General features: G+C 38.6%; 1 protein-coding gene across 1 annotated transcript in view; it reads left to right on the forward strand.

Moving 5' to 3' along the window:
• Positions 1 to 12745: 12745 nt before the first annotated feature.
• LOC115413807 (otoferlin-like) overlaps positions 12746 to 17489 on the forward strand; it is a 49615-nt gene continuing 44871 nt past the window's right edge. Inside the window, exons 1-8 of the mRNA XM_030126906.1 lie at positions 12746 to 12791; positions 14449 to 14575; positions 15505 to 15559; positions 15708 to 15839; positions 15948 to 16010; positions 16125 to 16209; positions 16303 to 16462; positions 16588 to 16774. Coding sequence (XP_029982766.1) covers positions 12746 to 12791; positions 14449 to 14575; positions 15505 to 15559; positions 15708 to 15839; positions 15948 to 16010; positions 16125 to 16209; positions 16303 to 16462; positions 16588 to 16774 — 855 coding nt within the window. The remainder of the gene's footprint in view (positions 12792 to 14448; positions 14576 to 15504; positions 15560 to 15707; positions 15840 to 15947; positions 16011 to 16124; positions 16210 to 16302; positions 16463 to 16587; positions 16775 to 17489) is intronic.

Raw genomic sequence — 17489 nt, forward strand, 5'->3', positions numbered from 1 at the left:
ATCGCTAGCGTGAGTTGCTAATAGCTGTATTGTTTCTTATGCTTAGCTCATGCTAATCGCTAAGCTAAAATGAACTTTATATATATTTTGTTCTGAGAAGCATTTCATTTCTTTTTAATGCCATTTGAATTGCTAACTTCATGTTATTAACCACTGCAATGTGTAACAGTGCCATTAAGGTGTGGTATATTTTATTTTTGATTAAGAATGTCATGATCCACTTTTTAGTTTGGTTTGGTTGTGTCTTCTATTCCCTCTCCTCCCCATCTGTGATTGACCAGTTAATGGCACACACCAGGAGCTGATCTGCAATCAAGCTCCTGCCTATAAGCCCTGCAGCTCCTGTGCTGTGTGCCAGAATGCCTTCGCTCCCATGCTGGTAAGGTGGCTTCTCTCATGTTTTGGTGTACTTTGTATTGTAGTTTCCTGGCACTTGAGTCTTTTGTTAATTTAGTCTGTGTCTGAGTTCAGATCGTTGTATGTTTCAACTAGTGATGGGTAGATGAGGCGTCATGAAGCATTTCGACACATTGCCAAGCTGTATTGATACTGAGTCAATACTGTGTCACTGAATACTGACACCTGCTGGACCTTCAAAATCCCTACAGGCAACCTGGTTGACAGACTCAACTGACACTGATTTGATGACCAAGTATATACAATAATATAATTCAAGTCATTGTATTTTATATTGCATTATTTCATATCTTCATTTAAATTTAAAAAATCTTTGATATTTTTAGATACAGTCAATAAATAATGTGAACATGTATCATAAAGTGAAAATCTAACTGACCGTGTTGTGAATGAGGATGCTTGTGAACTGGGATTTTTTTTTTTTTTTTTTTACAAATTTTTATTTTAAAAAAAATAAGTTTTTCCAACATTTTGAGCTTGATGGTTAAACATGAAGTAAAGAATAAATTAATAGCAATTAATTATCAATAAAGCAGCTATGAGACAGTTGTAGAATGGCTGTATTGCTGAGTTTGTCCTGATGGATCTGGACTTCATTCTCATGCCTGGCCCTAGAATGCCTTAGCATTGAGGAGGTGCTTTTGTCTCAATAGGAAAGTTCTGTCCAACAAACGCGACATTTAACCTGCAGAAAATAATATGAATAGTAAACTAAGAGTCACTTTGAAATGAATTTGAATTCAGGTAGATAAAGTGGAACTCTGAGAGGAACAGGATGAAACAAGGAAATTAAAACAAATCCCTTATTTTCTGACATCAGATCCAAATGGTCCCACATGGCGGAAACCTTTCTTTTGGCTTGAGGCTGCTCCATAATTCTTGATGAATTTGACAATGAACGGCAAAAGATCAGAGATTCTTTTGGCAGATGCACCCCTTTGACAGATGCGCTTCATTATAAACACAATTTGGTGCATCAGTGTCAGTTCCAAACACTTCCTGTATCGGTCATGTGACTTTCTTGAAGCAATATGCGCACCAACACAGGGTTTTGCTCTATCAGCTCGACACATGCGCCGACGCATCGGTGTTGCCGGACCCATCACTAGTTTCAACCCTCAATTTCCATCTTGCGTTTCTTTCCCTGTGTGTTTTTGAACACCACATTCTGCTGTGTTTCAGGTCCGGTTCCCTTGATTCTGTGATGGACTGAGTACGTAAACTGAACCCACATGCAAGACCCAGAGACGGACGTAAAAGTTCAGTGCTTATTAAACACAATGTTAACTGACAGTTCTCTAATAGTGATAATGAACAGAATCTTGAGAACACAGAGTCCCGGGTTCTTCTCAGGGTTAGTGAAGTGACCGGAGACGAAAACCCGCAGTTCGGAACGGTAAAGCACGTCGGGAATCTGACTAGGGGAAAGCAGAGGGAAGTCAGTGGCAGAACCAGGTCATACATGGGCAGGCAGACGGAAAGGCAACAGGACATATGGATCAGGCTAGCTCACGTACCGTTAAACAGGTGATAAGGTCGAACACACGTTGAGTCGTTGGAGGCAGAGACACAGACAAGGGTTGGGCAAACAGTAGTGATGGGCAAATGATACCGAGGCTTTGGAGCTTGTGTCACTCTTCCTGAAGCGGAGTGATTCGAAATGCTGTGTTGGAGCTTGTATCAAAACACCAGTGTCACATGACCGATGACGTTCGACGCTTCGAACGTCATCGCTGTTTCGCTTCGCGCTTCATTGCTTCAAAATGTTTCGAAGCTTTTCATAGGCTCATTCTCTTTCAGTGTGTGTCATTGGCTCATGGCGTTTCAATGCATTCTGAGCCAATGACAGCTTGACAGGTTTGACAGATGAGTGGTTTGGTGCCATACCAGCTATATAAGATGCATCATTATGCTTCAAAATGGGGTTGTGAGGAGATAGAGATTTGGAGAGGGAGAGTATTTTGGCAAGTTTTATGGCGAGTACCACCAATAAGCGACGTTCTAAAGTTTGGGATCATTTTGATCTCATACCACCAAATAAGGTATAATACAGTTTATGGCATACATTTTATGTTTCCATGATTGAATTGTATTTTTAATTTTTAAATGGGTCACAAAATTGCAATTGCTTGTAGGTGCGGTGTTTGCTCTGCACACAAGAGTTGTCTTACAGCAACAACACATCATCTATGCTGAGACACTTGCGTGCCAGGCATGATGACAGTCATACCCAGCAAACCTTTGACCCTGTGAACACTGGAAATCCTGACAGTAAGATAAATATATACGTATATATACTGTATATATGTATGTGTGTGTGTCTGTTTATTGTAGATGTTGTGTATCATATTCATATAGCAACCTTTCTCCCACACAGTGTCCAGAAAACAGAAGCTGGATGAGGCCTTGGTGGACATGATAGTTAAAGATGGTCAGCCTTTTTCTGTCTTGGAGGATGAAGGGTTCCAAAATTTCATTAAAATCCTGGACCCATCATACTCCATTCCAAGCCGCAAAACTATAAAGGCAATGGTGGACGCAAGGTACACTGTAACCAAAGAGAAGGCCTTGGCAGAAATTAAGCAGACTTCAGCTGTTAGTTTGACTGCTGACATGTGGACATCACTCAACATGAATGCATACCTTGGTGTCACTTGCCATTATGTGTCAGACAGCCTAGATCTGGCTACTGTGCTTTTAGGTGTGCAGTATTTTCCTTTGACCCACACAGCAGCTAATATTTCAGATGCAATTGCAAATCTGATGACAGAGTGGGGAATCACTGAAAAGGTCTGTGGGATGGTTACTGATGGAGCTCACAATATTGTGGCAAGTGTTACTCAGTTAAACGTTAAACATATTTATGGCTTTGCCCACATGCTGAATCTCATTGTCAAAAAATCACTCTGTCAGACTCCTGAGCTGGAAAACATTCGCAGTAGGGCCCGCAAAATAGTGGCACACTTCAAATCCAGTTCAAAAGCAAAGGAAAAGTTGTGCTCTATTCAAGCTAATATGGGAATGCCCCAAAAAAAGCTTGTTCAAGAGGTCGAAACCAGATGGAACAGCACTTACGCCATGCTCAATAGGCTTTATGAACAGAGAGAACCTTTAGGGACAGCCCTGGCATCACTCAGCACTGACATAGTGCCTTTCACTGCTGATGACTATGCAGCAATCAACCAGTGCCTGACAGTTTTAAGGCCATTCTATCAGGCAACTGTCGAGCTTTCTGAGGAAAGGAGAGTGTTGGGGTCAAAGGCAATTCCTATATCCAAAATGCTGAGACATGTCATTTCAGCCGAATGTGCCCAAATGGCTCCTTGTATTGGTGCCGCACTTGCCAACCATTTGAAAAATAATTTGAATGAAAAATTCAGTGGCTTGGAAAAGGTAAACTCCCTGTCTGTGGCCACCATCTTGGATCCACGGTTTAAACAGGTTGGCTTTATTAATCAAAGCAACGCTCAAGCTGCTGTAGAAAGGCTGACATGAGAGTGTGCCAGTCTTATAGATGGGTCGGCAGAAGATGTGCCACTGGAGACGGCAACAACATCTGCCAGTGCTGGGGAAGAAAATTACAACTTGTGGGCTTTGCTGGACAATTATGTAGAGTCTCATCACCGCACCTGCAGTGCATCTGCCAGTGCTGCAGTGGAGATCCAGAGGTATGCATGTTGATTACTGTTGAAACATCAGTTGTTTTATTCAGTCATTCATTTTCTTACTGTCTGTGTCATAGATATTTGAAAGAACAAATTCTGGCAAGAGCAGAGGATCCCCTGAAGTACTGGGTGGCAAGAAAGACTTTATATCCTACGCTGTGGAAACTTGCATGCAAGTATCTATGCATCCCAGCGTCATCTGTTCCCTGTGAAAGGATATTTTCCAAAGCTGGGGAGCTGGTCAGCCAGAAGAGGAGCTGACTGAAGCCTGCGACAGTAGAAAAAATTATATTTCTCAATAAAAACCTGTGAGGAAAAATAACTTGTCTGATTCTGTGAATAATCATTCCAATTCAACCACAAAAGTCCCCAAATGACAAACCATTATCTTTAAAGGTTTTCCTTAAAAACACTTCACACACACACAAAAAAAAAGTTTCTGAATTCAAACACCATGATCATTTGCAAAGTAGGAACGATCTCTAATCCTGTTAGGGACTTTTAGTACAGTTTTTAAGTAAAGCTCAAAGCTTTAAATAAACCCTTAACCAACATTTAATCCTTAATATCATTTGCATTTATTCTTTGGGTTAATCTGGAATGTGTTTTAGAGTATGGGGGAGAACATCTGCATATTTTATTGTAATGACAATATAATCATTATTTGGTATGAATGAACAAAATACTTGAATGACCACACAGACTTTTCTGAACTTTTATTGCTGTCATGGGATTGAACCAGTGCCAGTACTTCAGTCGTGCTCTTTAGAGGTTGCTATTGCATCAGTTGTCCACCAGATGTCACCGTCACTGAAGTCTTGAAGCTTTGAATCTTTTTCGGCACAATTGTTAGGAAAGCCTCAGTGCTTCATGAGGCTTCACTTGCCCACCACTAGCAAAGAGGCAAAAATCAGAGATGGCAAACCGGGTCAAACACAGGCAGATAGACAGACAGGATCCAAAAACACTGGTAAGTATCTCACGAGGAAAATACAAACTGGCAACAGACAGGAGGAAACACAGGGCTTAAATACACAAGAGGGAGGGAAGACAATGAGACACAGGTGGAACAAATCAGGGCGGGGACAGGTAATCACACAGGTGACACAGATTAGGGAAAGGAAGCAAAGGCACCAGAACTGACACATGAGGAGAACTTAACAAAATAAAACAGGAAATGACAGACAAAACACACAAGACAGACAAAACCAGACTAACGTCTGGTGGCAGACGTGACAGATTCAGTTCGTGGCCATCTACCGGTTCAGTGACGCCTTTGGTTCTCCTTTGTCGGAGTTTTGCTTTTCTTCAGTATGTTTAATGGACAAATGTTTAAATTGCATTCATGCTCATCTGAGTCTGTCTGTTATTGTTCACCACACGCACTTGGGTTCCACTAGTCTCAGATTCTGACAAAGAAGTTTCACTATTGTGTACAAAAATCATATTTCACTTGATGTTAGACAGGTAAATATTTAAAAAAAAAGGTGGATTAAAATAGCTAAATTTGATAATATGTCAAATAGAGGTTTAAAGGATACATATCTGTTAAAATAGTATTGTTGTATATGGTAATTCATTAATAATTACATTTGTGGCTAAAACTGTTATAATTTATAATAATTCACTTTAATGTGTGTTTGTATTTCCTTGATGCTTGGTGATGTAGTTCATGCATAGAACTGAGAAAAATACAGTGATCTCATGAGAAACAGAATCAGATGAAGAATCTCCCTACTTTGCACCTTCTGTGTAGGCTGCATTTTTTTTTTTTTTTTTTTTTTCTTTTTTGTTCTCCTGGTTAGTCGGATCAACTGTCAGAAGAATAAAAAGAGATGACTTGGATGGCAAGTCCAGCCCAGCGATTCTGAGTGAGAGTTGGAGATGTGGTGTGGCCAGCTGCAGAACCTACCAGTAAGACTTCAGATCATCTGAATCACTCATTCTGAAGACAGATAAGACACACATACACTCCTCACCTACCCGGGTAGTAGAAATTGAGGGTGGAGAAACTGAGTGGACATAAACACAGAACAAACACACACATTGGGAATTCCTTTTCATAACTGAACTTACCAGAGCCTTGAATTGGAGAGCTTGATTTCAGTGGACTCTTATTTTCTTTTATTTTATGTCATCTTATTTTGGTAAATAAATGTAATTCTAAGATGTAAATGTTTATTAATTGTTGTGTGCTGACATTTAAGTGTCACCTGTTCATAATCCAACACCCACTCCTTTTGTGAGTCATTTCCTGGTGCAACTCATACCAGACCTAGAGCAATGTATCGCTTTCACCTAAAAGTTAGGACCAAAGGTGCTACACTTGTATGGTGGGTACAATGTTATCCACACAAGTGCTGATGTCACATAGCCAGCATAATCCTGTATGCTGACAGAAAAGTCCTCCAGAGTGGCTGCAGCTTTAAACACATCCCAGTCTGTAGTAGCAAAACAGTCCTGCAATTTGTCCTCAGTCTCTGGTGTCCAGAGTTTAACCTGTGTGGTGACTGAGTTTGACAGTTTAAGTCTTTGTCTGTAGGCTGAGTACAGGAACAGAGAGATGTAGTCCAAGTGTCTGAAGTGGGAGCGGCATGCGGCCCTGTATGCACCTTTAAGGATCCAAAGTGTTCTTGTCACAGGTGGGAATGTCTACATGCTGGTGGTATTAGGGAAATACAGTCCGTAAGTTACACTGATTAAAGTCACCTAAAAACAGCGACAGGGTGAGCTGTCTCCAATATGCTGATGACATCGTGGAGCTTAGAGTCCTGCTGCAGAGTTGGCTCTCGGAGGAATGTAAAAAGTGACAAGAAGCACAGATGTAAACTCCCTTGGTAGGTAGTAGAGACGGTACTTAGGCATTAAAAATTCCACATCAAGTGAACAGTGCTTATGAACTGTCTGTACATCTTCACACCACGTGTTGTTGATAAACACACACACCTCCCCCTTTCACCTTACCGGAGGTTGCAATCCGGTCTCCTCAGTTGAATGGAGTGCGTCTGTAGCTGAACGGCAGATTCTGGGACGTTCTCTGAAAGCCAGGATTTGGTGAAAATTAGAGCACAGCATTCGCTTATTTCCTGCTGTGTTGTAATCCTGGCTCTTAGCTCATCCAGTTTGTTTTCCAGAGACCACACATTAGTCAGCAAGAGGCTAGGTAGTGGTGGCCGGCTAGCATGGGCTTTAAGGCAAGGTTGATTTATTTGTATAGCACGATTCATACACAAGGCAATTCACAGTGCTTTACAGAAATGGAAAAGAGACAGGTTAAAAACACACAATTACAGTTAAAACAAAATCAATAAAACATGAATAATAATCAATTAAAATAAAGTAAAAGAGAAGAGTGCAGATAGAACCCTTTCAGTTGTTCTATGCACAGTTGAACAGAGCCGTTTTCAGCCTGGACTTAAACATTGTCACAGTAGAGGCCTGTCTCACGTCATCAGGAAGACTGTTCCAGAGTTTAGCTGCATAGAACTGAAACACAGCTTCACCCTGTTTAGTCCTGACTGGGCACCAGCAAATGACCAGTCCCTGAGGTTCTCAGGGTCTGATATGGTTCATATGAGACCAACATGTCACAGATGTACTTTGGTGCTGGACCATGGAGAGACGTATAGACCAAGAGAGCTATTTTAAAGTCTATTCTCTGAGCGACAGGAAGCCAGTGCAGAGATCTGAGCACAGGACTAATATGGTGGTACTTCCTGGTTCTAGTCAGAACAGCAGCATTCTGGATGTACTGCAGCTGTCTTAGCTGCAGCTGTACTTTAGCCTAGCATGGAGCCCTCCCCTCTTACCTCTCTTTCAGCGTCACCTCCGAAGCACTCTCCTCGGGTCAGGTGGTTCAGTCGAGGTTGGTGTGCTGGGGCCTTCCTGGTGATGGTGCTCATGGGGACGCGCAATGAGTTGTAGATCTGGTGATATAAATCCACTAAACTCTAAACTGTGTGTGTTGGCAATGTCCAGCAGTGCTGGTCTGATGTACATTAACAGCTCATGGCGTCTGTGCAGTGCAGTATAAATGAAAAACACACAAAAAACAGCCAGCATTTGAGGGTGGAGCGAGCAAACACTTTCACCACGGTGGGCTTGGAACTTTTTCATGCATGATGTGACGTCGGGCCAGTTCATTATAACAGGTGTCAGAGCAACTGGTCGATAGTCGTTGAGGCAGTTAATAGTAATGTTTTTGGGCAGCGGGACAGTCATTGCCAGCTTCAGACATGATGGGATGAAGGACAGGGACCGTGATGCTTTGAAGGACTGGACCAGCATACTGGTCATCTGAATCCATTCCAATTCAGTTTTATTTTTAGAGCCCTATATCACAACAAGGTTGCCTCACAGGGCTTTAAAGAATTAGTTGGATCCAGGACTTGTGCAGTCTGGAACACAAAGTGGAGTAAGTTCAGGTGTACAACATTAGCACTAAGCCATGACATTAATGATTCTATAGAATGTCTATGTATATATCCTTCGTATTCTATGTCAGGCCAGTGTGTCTACTGCAGCTGCTTTGGAAGATTCAACATTTACAATGTTCATTGTCATATACAGAGTGGCAACACAGTGGTTAGTCTTACTTTGTGAGTTCCCTAAACACAAGTGAAACATTGAAACTAGACTAAATAAAGGAATAAACTCTAAACGTAGAAAATAAATAAAATAAAGGGAGTTCTGTGTATAAAACTGTAGAGTGCAGTCAGCGATATAAATGTTATCTTTTGTGTAAAAAATACTGTCCCAGTGGTAGGACATTCAGAATGTACAATTACTGTTTATATTGTGTAATCATGGAAAGGATAAGTGCAAATGTCACAGATACTGTATATGCAGATGTGGCACCAATATGATGTTGGTTTAAGTGTTCAGTATTACAGTGAAATCATTTGAAAAGGCTGTACTCACTTTTGAAAGTAATGTATTACACTTGCTTGCATAAAATGTTCTGACTCAACTGTTTCCAACTCACACAGATTCCCTTTGAATGTCTTTATTGGGACCAGAATTTCAGTGCATTAGTCCCTCGTGGTAAAACTTCAGACATCATCTTCCTGCCTTTAACTCGAGCACCTGGACCTTCCCTTTAACAGACTTTAGAAACTGTGAAGGATTCTCCATGTGTGATCCTGTCTCATTTTAATACAGACAGACAGACAGACATTTGAGTAAGAGAAGTGTTTTTTCTTGATTGAGATTTTGAAAATGCAGATAAAAAATAGCTAATGCTACATATTGTGTGTAATGTTTCAAGTGTGTTTCAGGTATGTTTCAGGTAGTCACCTAAGGTCAAATGGGCTTTTTCAGGCTTGCTGTGTGGTTCAATACCCCCCACCCCTCAGACAAAAACAAAACAATGCTCTCTGGCTGTGTTTCACCAGGGAAGCTTGCCATGCTCCCCCATCCAAGAGTCTAAAATGTGTCGTAAGGATACACTACACCATGGTCAGGTGGTGTGCCCACAGAGTCACTGAAGCACAAACAAGATGGTAATAACCGGCCTATAACCAACAGCCAAAAAAGACCTTTGGACACTAGACCTATGTGGGATAGGGTTTCATGGTTGGTATCAAGTCATTCTGTGGTTCACCCTAGACCACATTGTCAAAGGTGTCAATTTAAGGGCCTGGTTGCTGGGTCATACATATTCATAAGCTTTGTCTAAATATTTCCAAAATACAAACAATGACAGTTTTATTGTTGAGATGAGATAGTTAAGAAGTTAATGAAAGTCATATAGTCTGCTTTTAATTTTCAAGTAACATGTTTTTTCCCTCCTCGAGTCAAACAACCTTGAAGTGGCTCTGTTTCTTCCAATGCATGTGTCTAGAGGCCACCTGAGTTGTGTGTAAAGCTGTGCTCGATGACAAATCCCATTAGAGAATGAGGTTAGTATATTCAACGCACACAACACACACTGCTGGTAACTTTGCACGACTGGTGACATGGTTACCAGCCATCCTAGAGGAACTACGACATCTTCTCAACCCCTGTTAGCTGGTACTGAATCATGTAATTAAAGGCAGAATCCCTCAACAGAGTGGCTCGGTTGGTGTCACTGTGAGAATCACACACCTGGAACTCAGCAGATGGGAAACGGTGACAGCTCTACATAAAAACAAGTTGCGTAATATTTGGTAGGATGTTATCTTCGCGGGCCACACAGTTGATTAAAAAATGTTTTATATGTATCCTTGTTTGCTTTTTATTATTCCTTTATTAAGTTTGTCAGACATTAACATATTTTTTCCTGAAGTAATGACGATAGCACATTTCTCTGATGTTCTTTGCCTCCAAGTAAAATGTATCTCTTTTGTTGTGAACACTGATACCTCCACATAATGTGGATGCCACATGTAACGCTGACTTGGACCACATGAATAATTTAAAGCCTTGTTCCACTGGATACCAGCAACTTTAGACTTTAAAGTATGGCTTACAGACTGGCCCAATGTGTAATTGATGAGATGATGAGTTGTACCTCAACATTCAATAGAAGATATGTTGAATAGGATTTGCTAAAGCATGTCTCATTTGATCAAAATTATGCAATCAGAGCTTTTCTGAATTGCTTTCTTCCAGTTTGTGTGAAAACACGTCATTCTGTTACTTATTTGACCTGTATTTATTGTAATGAATAGTTTTATGCATTGTTTACCATAAACGACATGCAGGATTCCACATTATTGTCCGTTTTGAAAATAGTAGGCTCAAACTGCAATTGTAATACAAAGCACCTTAAATACGACTTGACACCAGTAGGTAATTCCATGACAAAAGGCAGTATGTCTGCACCAGGACCCAGTTTGGAGCAGCACCCTATGAATGATTTAATGAGAACCATCTTCCACCCAGGTTGGACTGACATTTTGTTTATTTCCATGACATTTTGTCACTTATGACAAGGCAATAACTTGATTAACCTCTTTCTTACATGATGTTTTGGCAAGATTTCCTAGTGTAGTGTTGTTTTACTGACACATTTTTTCATGATATTTTAAATAAAAACAAGGACATTTATTTATTTATTTATTTATTTATTTTTGCCACATCCTATATTCTTTAGATTTAGATTTTGCTTCTCTTCTGTTGTGCATAAATTCGATATGTTTGAATATTCACTTTGTGAATATTCAAACATATTGGATTTAATTTCATTCATTTGGGTGAGAGATTTTTTTTCTTTTTAACTCTATTATGGTAGTCATGCTTAAAATTAAATGCAATGCAATACAGTCATTTGTTTTTGTGTAAAAGTTGACGGACACATTTTCAGCATGTTATCCAGTGTAAAATTCTGATTTAGCTTTGAAGAAAAAAATTATTGAAACGTCTGTTTTGTTGTGTTCCCATCCTTAGAGGGTTGGCAGACTCTGTTCACTCTGACGTCTCTCAGCAGTCCCTAGTTATAGTTACCAGTCTCGGGTTCAACACTCATGCACTATTCATTGGTGTATCACATCACTTCTGCCCAACTTCGGACAGGGACAAACCCAATTCTTTTCTCTGCATCTTTACTTTGTTGCCTTATTCTTACTGCAACGCAAATGCTTAAAATGTTTATGTAGTACTGCTTCCATTTCAGAGAGAAGACGTTCAGGGGCCTCTTGGAGCAGCTCAAAGGAGACAACAGCTTCATTTTCCTTGTGTGGTATGTATAATAATATTCACTTATCGCATTATTTTAAGCACAGACTAAGTATGGTGAAGAAAGCTTTGACACTTGGGCCTCAGTGTTTTGTGGCATAGTTTGAACTCTATCTTTCTCATGGGGAAACAAACTTGCAGACTTAAGACTGTAGACTGAATATGCTTTTCTTGTCTAACTCGCTTTGTTTTGTGTTAATGTGTAATTATTTTACCAAGCATAGAATGTATCTCTGTATGTTTCAAACATACATTGCTCTTTTCTGTTTTCAGATAAAAATGATAGTTGTGTTCTTGAAATATGCAAAAATGTTTCAGAAGAGGCAGCAGTAGATGAATCACTGGAGCAAAATATCTGTTTGACAAATATGCTGCAAATGTTTTACATGAGGAAAAATTAGTGAAGATGATTATATCCAATTTGTTAAAATGAAAACAGTGCAGCCGTGTGAAATGTACAAATGAATTACCTTCAATTAATTATTTTAAGTGTATTATTTTTCACAATGCAGCTGAAATGTATCCCCTTTAATTGATGTATGAAGGTCAGTTGATTTGAATAATTGAAAGCCTTTTGCAGGATAAAGCAGGGTGTGGTAGCACGTACACACAAGCACTGTATGAAGCACGGGATATTTAGAAATATTAGATAAGATACATGTTTTTAATGTTAATGTAGGTGTTTTTATTTTGAGCACTATGCACTAAAAAAACACTTCTTGCCAGTTTAAGATTATATTTGTGTTCCTTCATTTGTTTTCAACTGGATTGTTTTCTGTTGCATTTTTTGTTTTTTCCAGTTGAACTTTGAGAACAACCTAAAGATGAATCATTATTATTATTATTATTATTATTATTATTATTGTTATTATTATTATTGTTAGAGTTGGAAAATAGAGTTGTCTGTTGTGGTTTTGAATCTGATGAGACAAAAAATGCACCATGCTTAATACTTTTTTTTTTTTTTTTTTTTTTAACAGAGCACAAAAGAAACTCCTTGAACCATGAAGCGCAGTAAACACCGCGGGAACAAGGAGGACAGAAGTGGAGGTATCGGTGACAAAGATGGATGACAGTAGATTAGACCAGAGAAAAGAGAGCAAAGGAAATGCTGGCTGACATTACAAACTCCTATTGGTTTACGGCTTTTGAGGCCACTAGAGCAAGGGCTTCTAAAAAATTTTTTTACTAGAATGACACACAAAAGACACATTCACCGGAAAAAATCTAAATCTTATCAAATGTATTTTTCTAATCTCCAGTCAAAATATCTCATCACACTTAAAATAAGACATAATCTCCTAAAGAATAACTTTTCAGTGAGATATAAGAACTTATTTTTAGATAAAAGATCAAAATCTTATTTCAAGAAATCTTACAAGATCATTTTCACCTGATCCAGTGGCAGATTTTTTTTTTTTCTGCTTGAATTAAGCAAAACAATTTTCTTAAAATACAATTTTTTTTTTTTTTTATCTTATATTGGATTTTAGAATGATAAAACTCTTACTTTAAGCAGAATATACTTGTTTCAAATCTTCTTCATAAGATTTTTTTGTTTTTTGTTTTATTGTTTTATAGTTTTATTGATCATCAAGGTCAAACATTGATCACATTCAATCATGAACACTCCTTGACAACAAAGCTTATTTAACAATGTTAGTTACTGTACCAGTTAGTTTCCAAGTGGGAAAGGAAGTAAATGAATTACACAAGTCAAAACTAAAGAGGGGAAGAAAAAACACTAAACTAAAAAAACCCAAACCAAAAATGTATAGACCCCCGCCCAAAAAAACCCCAAAAACAAACAAACAAACAAACAAAAAAACAATCCTATCTAGATATCATAAGATTTTTTTTTTTTAAACTATGGTGTATATACTGTATATGGCCGTATTAACATGTAATGACTCAGTAGATATGTATGAAAACTGCATAAAACAAGTAAAAATTTCGTGAGGACAAACAATTCCTGTGTCCTCCATACTCAATCCTCAACAATGTAGCTAGTTTTGTCATAAATATTGCTTAAAATTAGTTGTAATATCTCAGTGGGGTAGCTCAAGATGAAAGTTCTTGGAACAAGTCAAATAATCTAAATAAGATTAAGTCTAAATAAGTAAATAAATCCAAAAAAGGATGTTTCTAGATCAATATTCAAAATTCAAGTCATTTTGTCAAAATCAGATATTCTTTTTTGCAGTGAATGAACTGAATTTTAATGTTTGGAGTGTTTTTTAATACATATAATAAATAACATATCAGCATCTTGACACAGTCATAACAATTTGAGCAGGTTTGTAATGCAACTGAGTCTTCAACACTGCATGAAGCTCATCTACCTTCAAATATTGTAATAAAATATATAATAATATTAAATATGTTTCCATGTTGAACACAGTTTTCTCAACCATTAGAAGACAGAACGTCCACAGCACCCAAACTGAAGAAGTACTACAATGAAAACCCCATGATGATAACTGAAGCTACCATATCTAAACCTTTAGAAACCTTGAGAAAACAGTGGTAATTGAGTAAGAACAATGGGGAAAAAGCTAAGACCTCCACAAAACTTTAAATACACCCTTACTGAGAATAATGATGACATTCAACAGTCCTGTGCCACACTGTGATGTAATACATGTTCAGTCATACTCTTTTTGGAAGGACGTATGCCAGTACAGTGTGTCTTCTGTCTGATCCCCAGATGAGCCTGCCATCCTGGAGACAGAAAACCTGGACCGCCAGGGCATGTTCATGGGGGGAGGCCCTGATCCAGACACCATCTCCCTGGCCTCAGTCACAGCTGTCACCACCAATGTTTCAAATAAGAGGCAAGCATGAGTTTATAGTTCATGTTGAATCTGTGTCCACATCCAACTCCAGCAATGATACTGAGAATCAAATATGCTTATAGGTTCTTATGAATGTATTTGTTTTTCTAACTGATTGAATCGGGTTCTGCTTTGAGATGCTTTTAAGGAACATTGTTGTTATACAGTACTTGTAGGCTCTGTTCAAACTGCAGGTAAATGTGGGGAAATCTGATTTTTTTGCCCATATGACCTGTATGTGATCTGTTAAAGACAGTTTGAACAGCACTAATCCAACCCAGGACACTTTCATATGTGGTCCTAAATCTGATACGTATCTGATATTTGGCAAAGTGACTTCAGTCTGAATGGCCAGGTCGCATTTATCTGACCTTTGCGTCATTGAAATGCGACAAATGTCACAATCCTGCGTCCTTCCATATTTTCTTCCGTAAACACAGTATGAGTCTGTGTGGTCATTTATTACATCAGGACCTCTTTAGTGCATGTGGGTCACTTCAGGGTCACATTCAGTTCAGACTCAAAACTGACAGAAGTCGCATTTAATGTGTAATATGAATGAGCACACAAAAAAAATCAAATTTCACCAAAAAATCTGAATTGTGTATTAAGACCTGCTGTCTGAATGTAGCCTTAGTACCTTTTAATTTATTGATGGTGTTTTGTATGTTCTTAGTTCAGTGGTTTATGTTACTTTTATTGTGAATTATGTTCTATTTCTAGTGTGGATTTATGGCTGTCATTTCTATTTTGTGTAACTTCTGCTGCTGCTGTCTTGGCCAGGACACTCTTGAAAAAGAGATTTTTAATTTCAATGGGCTTTTTCTTTCCTGGTTAAATAAAAGTTAAATAAAAATAACATTTTGTTAATGACCAAGCAAAGGACTCTGATGAACCTCATTGTTTTTCATTGTCTTATTAACTTGCAGATCAAAGCCAGACATAAAGATGGAGCCCAGTTCTGGGAGACCAGTAGACTACCAAGTGAGAAAAAACTTAGTATCTCCAGTGTTGGTTTAGTTCTTTAAATGTTGCCTATCTACACAGCTGATAGTTCACACACTCTAATTGTAGATAATCAACACATCTGTGACAAAGTGAGCTGATGTTTCACACCATCTTTTCATTTCAGATCAGTGTGACTGTGATTGAAGCCAGGCAGTTGGTTGGACTCAACATGGATCCAATGGTCTGTGTGGAGATCGGAGACGATAAAAAGTACACCTCAATGAAAGAATCAACCAACTGCCCGTACTACAACGAGGTGGCTATGTTCTGCTCTGCATAGTGTTGAATACAGAGTGCATATGGTAGAATGTAGCATCACAGTCACTTTATAGTGTATAATACTGGCTTTTCTTTTCTTTTCCAGTATTTTGTTTTTGACTTCCATGTTCCTCCAGATGTTATGTTTGATAAAATCATAAAACTATCTGTAAGTTGTTCAAATCAGTTTAATATAAAACATATTACTTTTATTTTTTGCTATATAAGACTTTATTTATTGTTTTTTTTTGTTTTTTGTTTTTTTTCCAACAAACCGTTCAAGGTAATCCACTCCAAAAATCTTCTGCGTAGTGGGACACTGGTTGGAACTTTTAAACTGGACGTTGGCACGATCTACTTCCAACCTGGTAGAACCTGAATAAAGAAAAAAAAAAATTTGTCAGCAAAAATGTATATTGATGATATAGATATTTAAATTTTTCGTCTCTTTTGTCTTACAGAACATCAGTTTTACCATAAATGGGCATTATTGTCTGATCCTGATGACATCACAGCAGGATGTAAGGGCTATGTGAAATGTGACATCGCAGTTGTGGCCAAAGGAGACACTATAAAAACTCCACACAAGGCCAATGAATCTGACGAAGACGACATAGAAGGGTAAATAAACATTTTCTAATGTGTTTTTTTTTTCAATGAAAATGTAAAAACCTTATCCTCAAATCTGTCTTCATGGCACAATAGAGGACCGCTCAGCGCCATAGATTTCCATTTTTCCATTTCAGCAATCTGTTAATACCAGAGGGTGTCCCTGCAGAACGACAGTGGGCTCGCTATTATTTGAAGATCTACAGAGCTGAAGGACTGCCCAGAATGAACCAGAGCATTATGGCCAATGTCAAAAAAGCCTTCATAGGAGAAAATAAGGACCTGGTGGATCCTTATGTCCAAGTCCAGTTTGCTGGGCAAAAGGTGAGCTGTGATATAGATCTCAAACAGATTGTTCAGTTCTTTTATTTCCATTATTTATACAATCACATAAAGGCAGCATGGGATGCAAAGTCACCTGCATGAAAGAAACTATTCTATATGCTTTTACCTAGTACCATGTAGCTCGATGTAGTATATGTAATGAGTGTCATAAAGGTCAGCCATACTCAAACTGTCATAAGTTTAAGACCCTCTGTCATCTTTGCTTTACTGTAGGTGGACTCTTCCACTCTCTGCAGAATAAGTCTTAATGGTTGGTTCATGCCGGACCAAACCTTTGATGAAAAAAATCCAGGTGGTTTCTCAGAGGTTTTTAAGGCTTTTACGAATCATATGGAACATGATGAAAACTATATAAAGGATATAACAAAACTAGTGTGTTGATCCATGGGGAACCACGGATTCTAGATCCTCTGACCCAGTTCATTCCTTTGCTTTCTTGATAAATTCCACTGGCATTTTCAGTTGAATAACCCATTCAGCTGGCATGTCTGTTTCTGCACATGAAATTTGACACCATGGCAACGTGGCCCTATTATTTATCTGTTGCTAGGTAACCCACTTCAATGGTGATTCTATGATTCTGGGCATAGCGATGTGATTGGCCATTGGGAGGCCATTGTATTCCAAATTACCAATATCTCCCAAAAATATTGGTTCTATCAACTTGCTGTTTTCACTTGTCTCTTCCTTGAAC

The sequence above is a fragment of the Sphaeramia orbicularis genome, chromosome 22 (assembly GCF_902148855.1).
Source record: "Sphaeramia orbicularis chromosome 22, fSphaOr1.1, whole genome shotgun sequence".
Classification (NCBI taxonomy): domain Eukaryota; kingdom Metazoa; phylum Chordata; class Actinopteri; order Kurtiformes; family Apogonidae; genus Sphaeramia; species Sphaeramia orbicularis.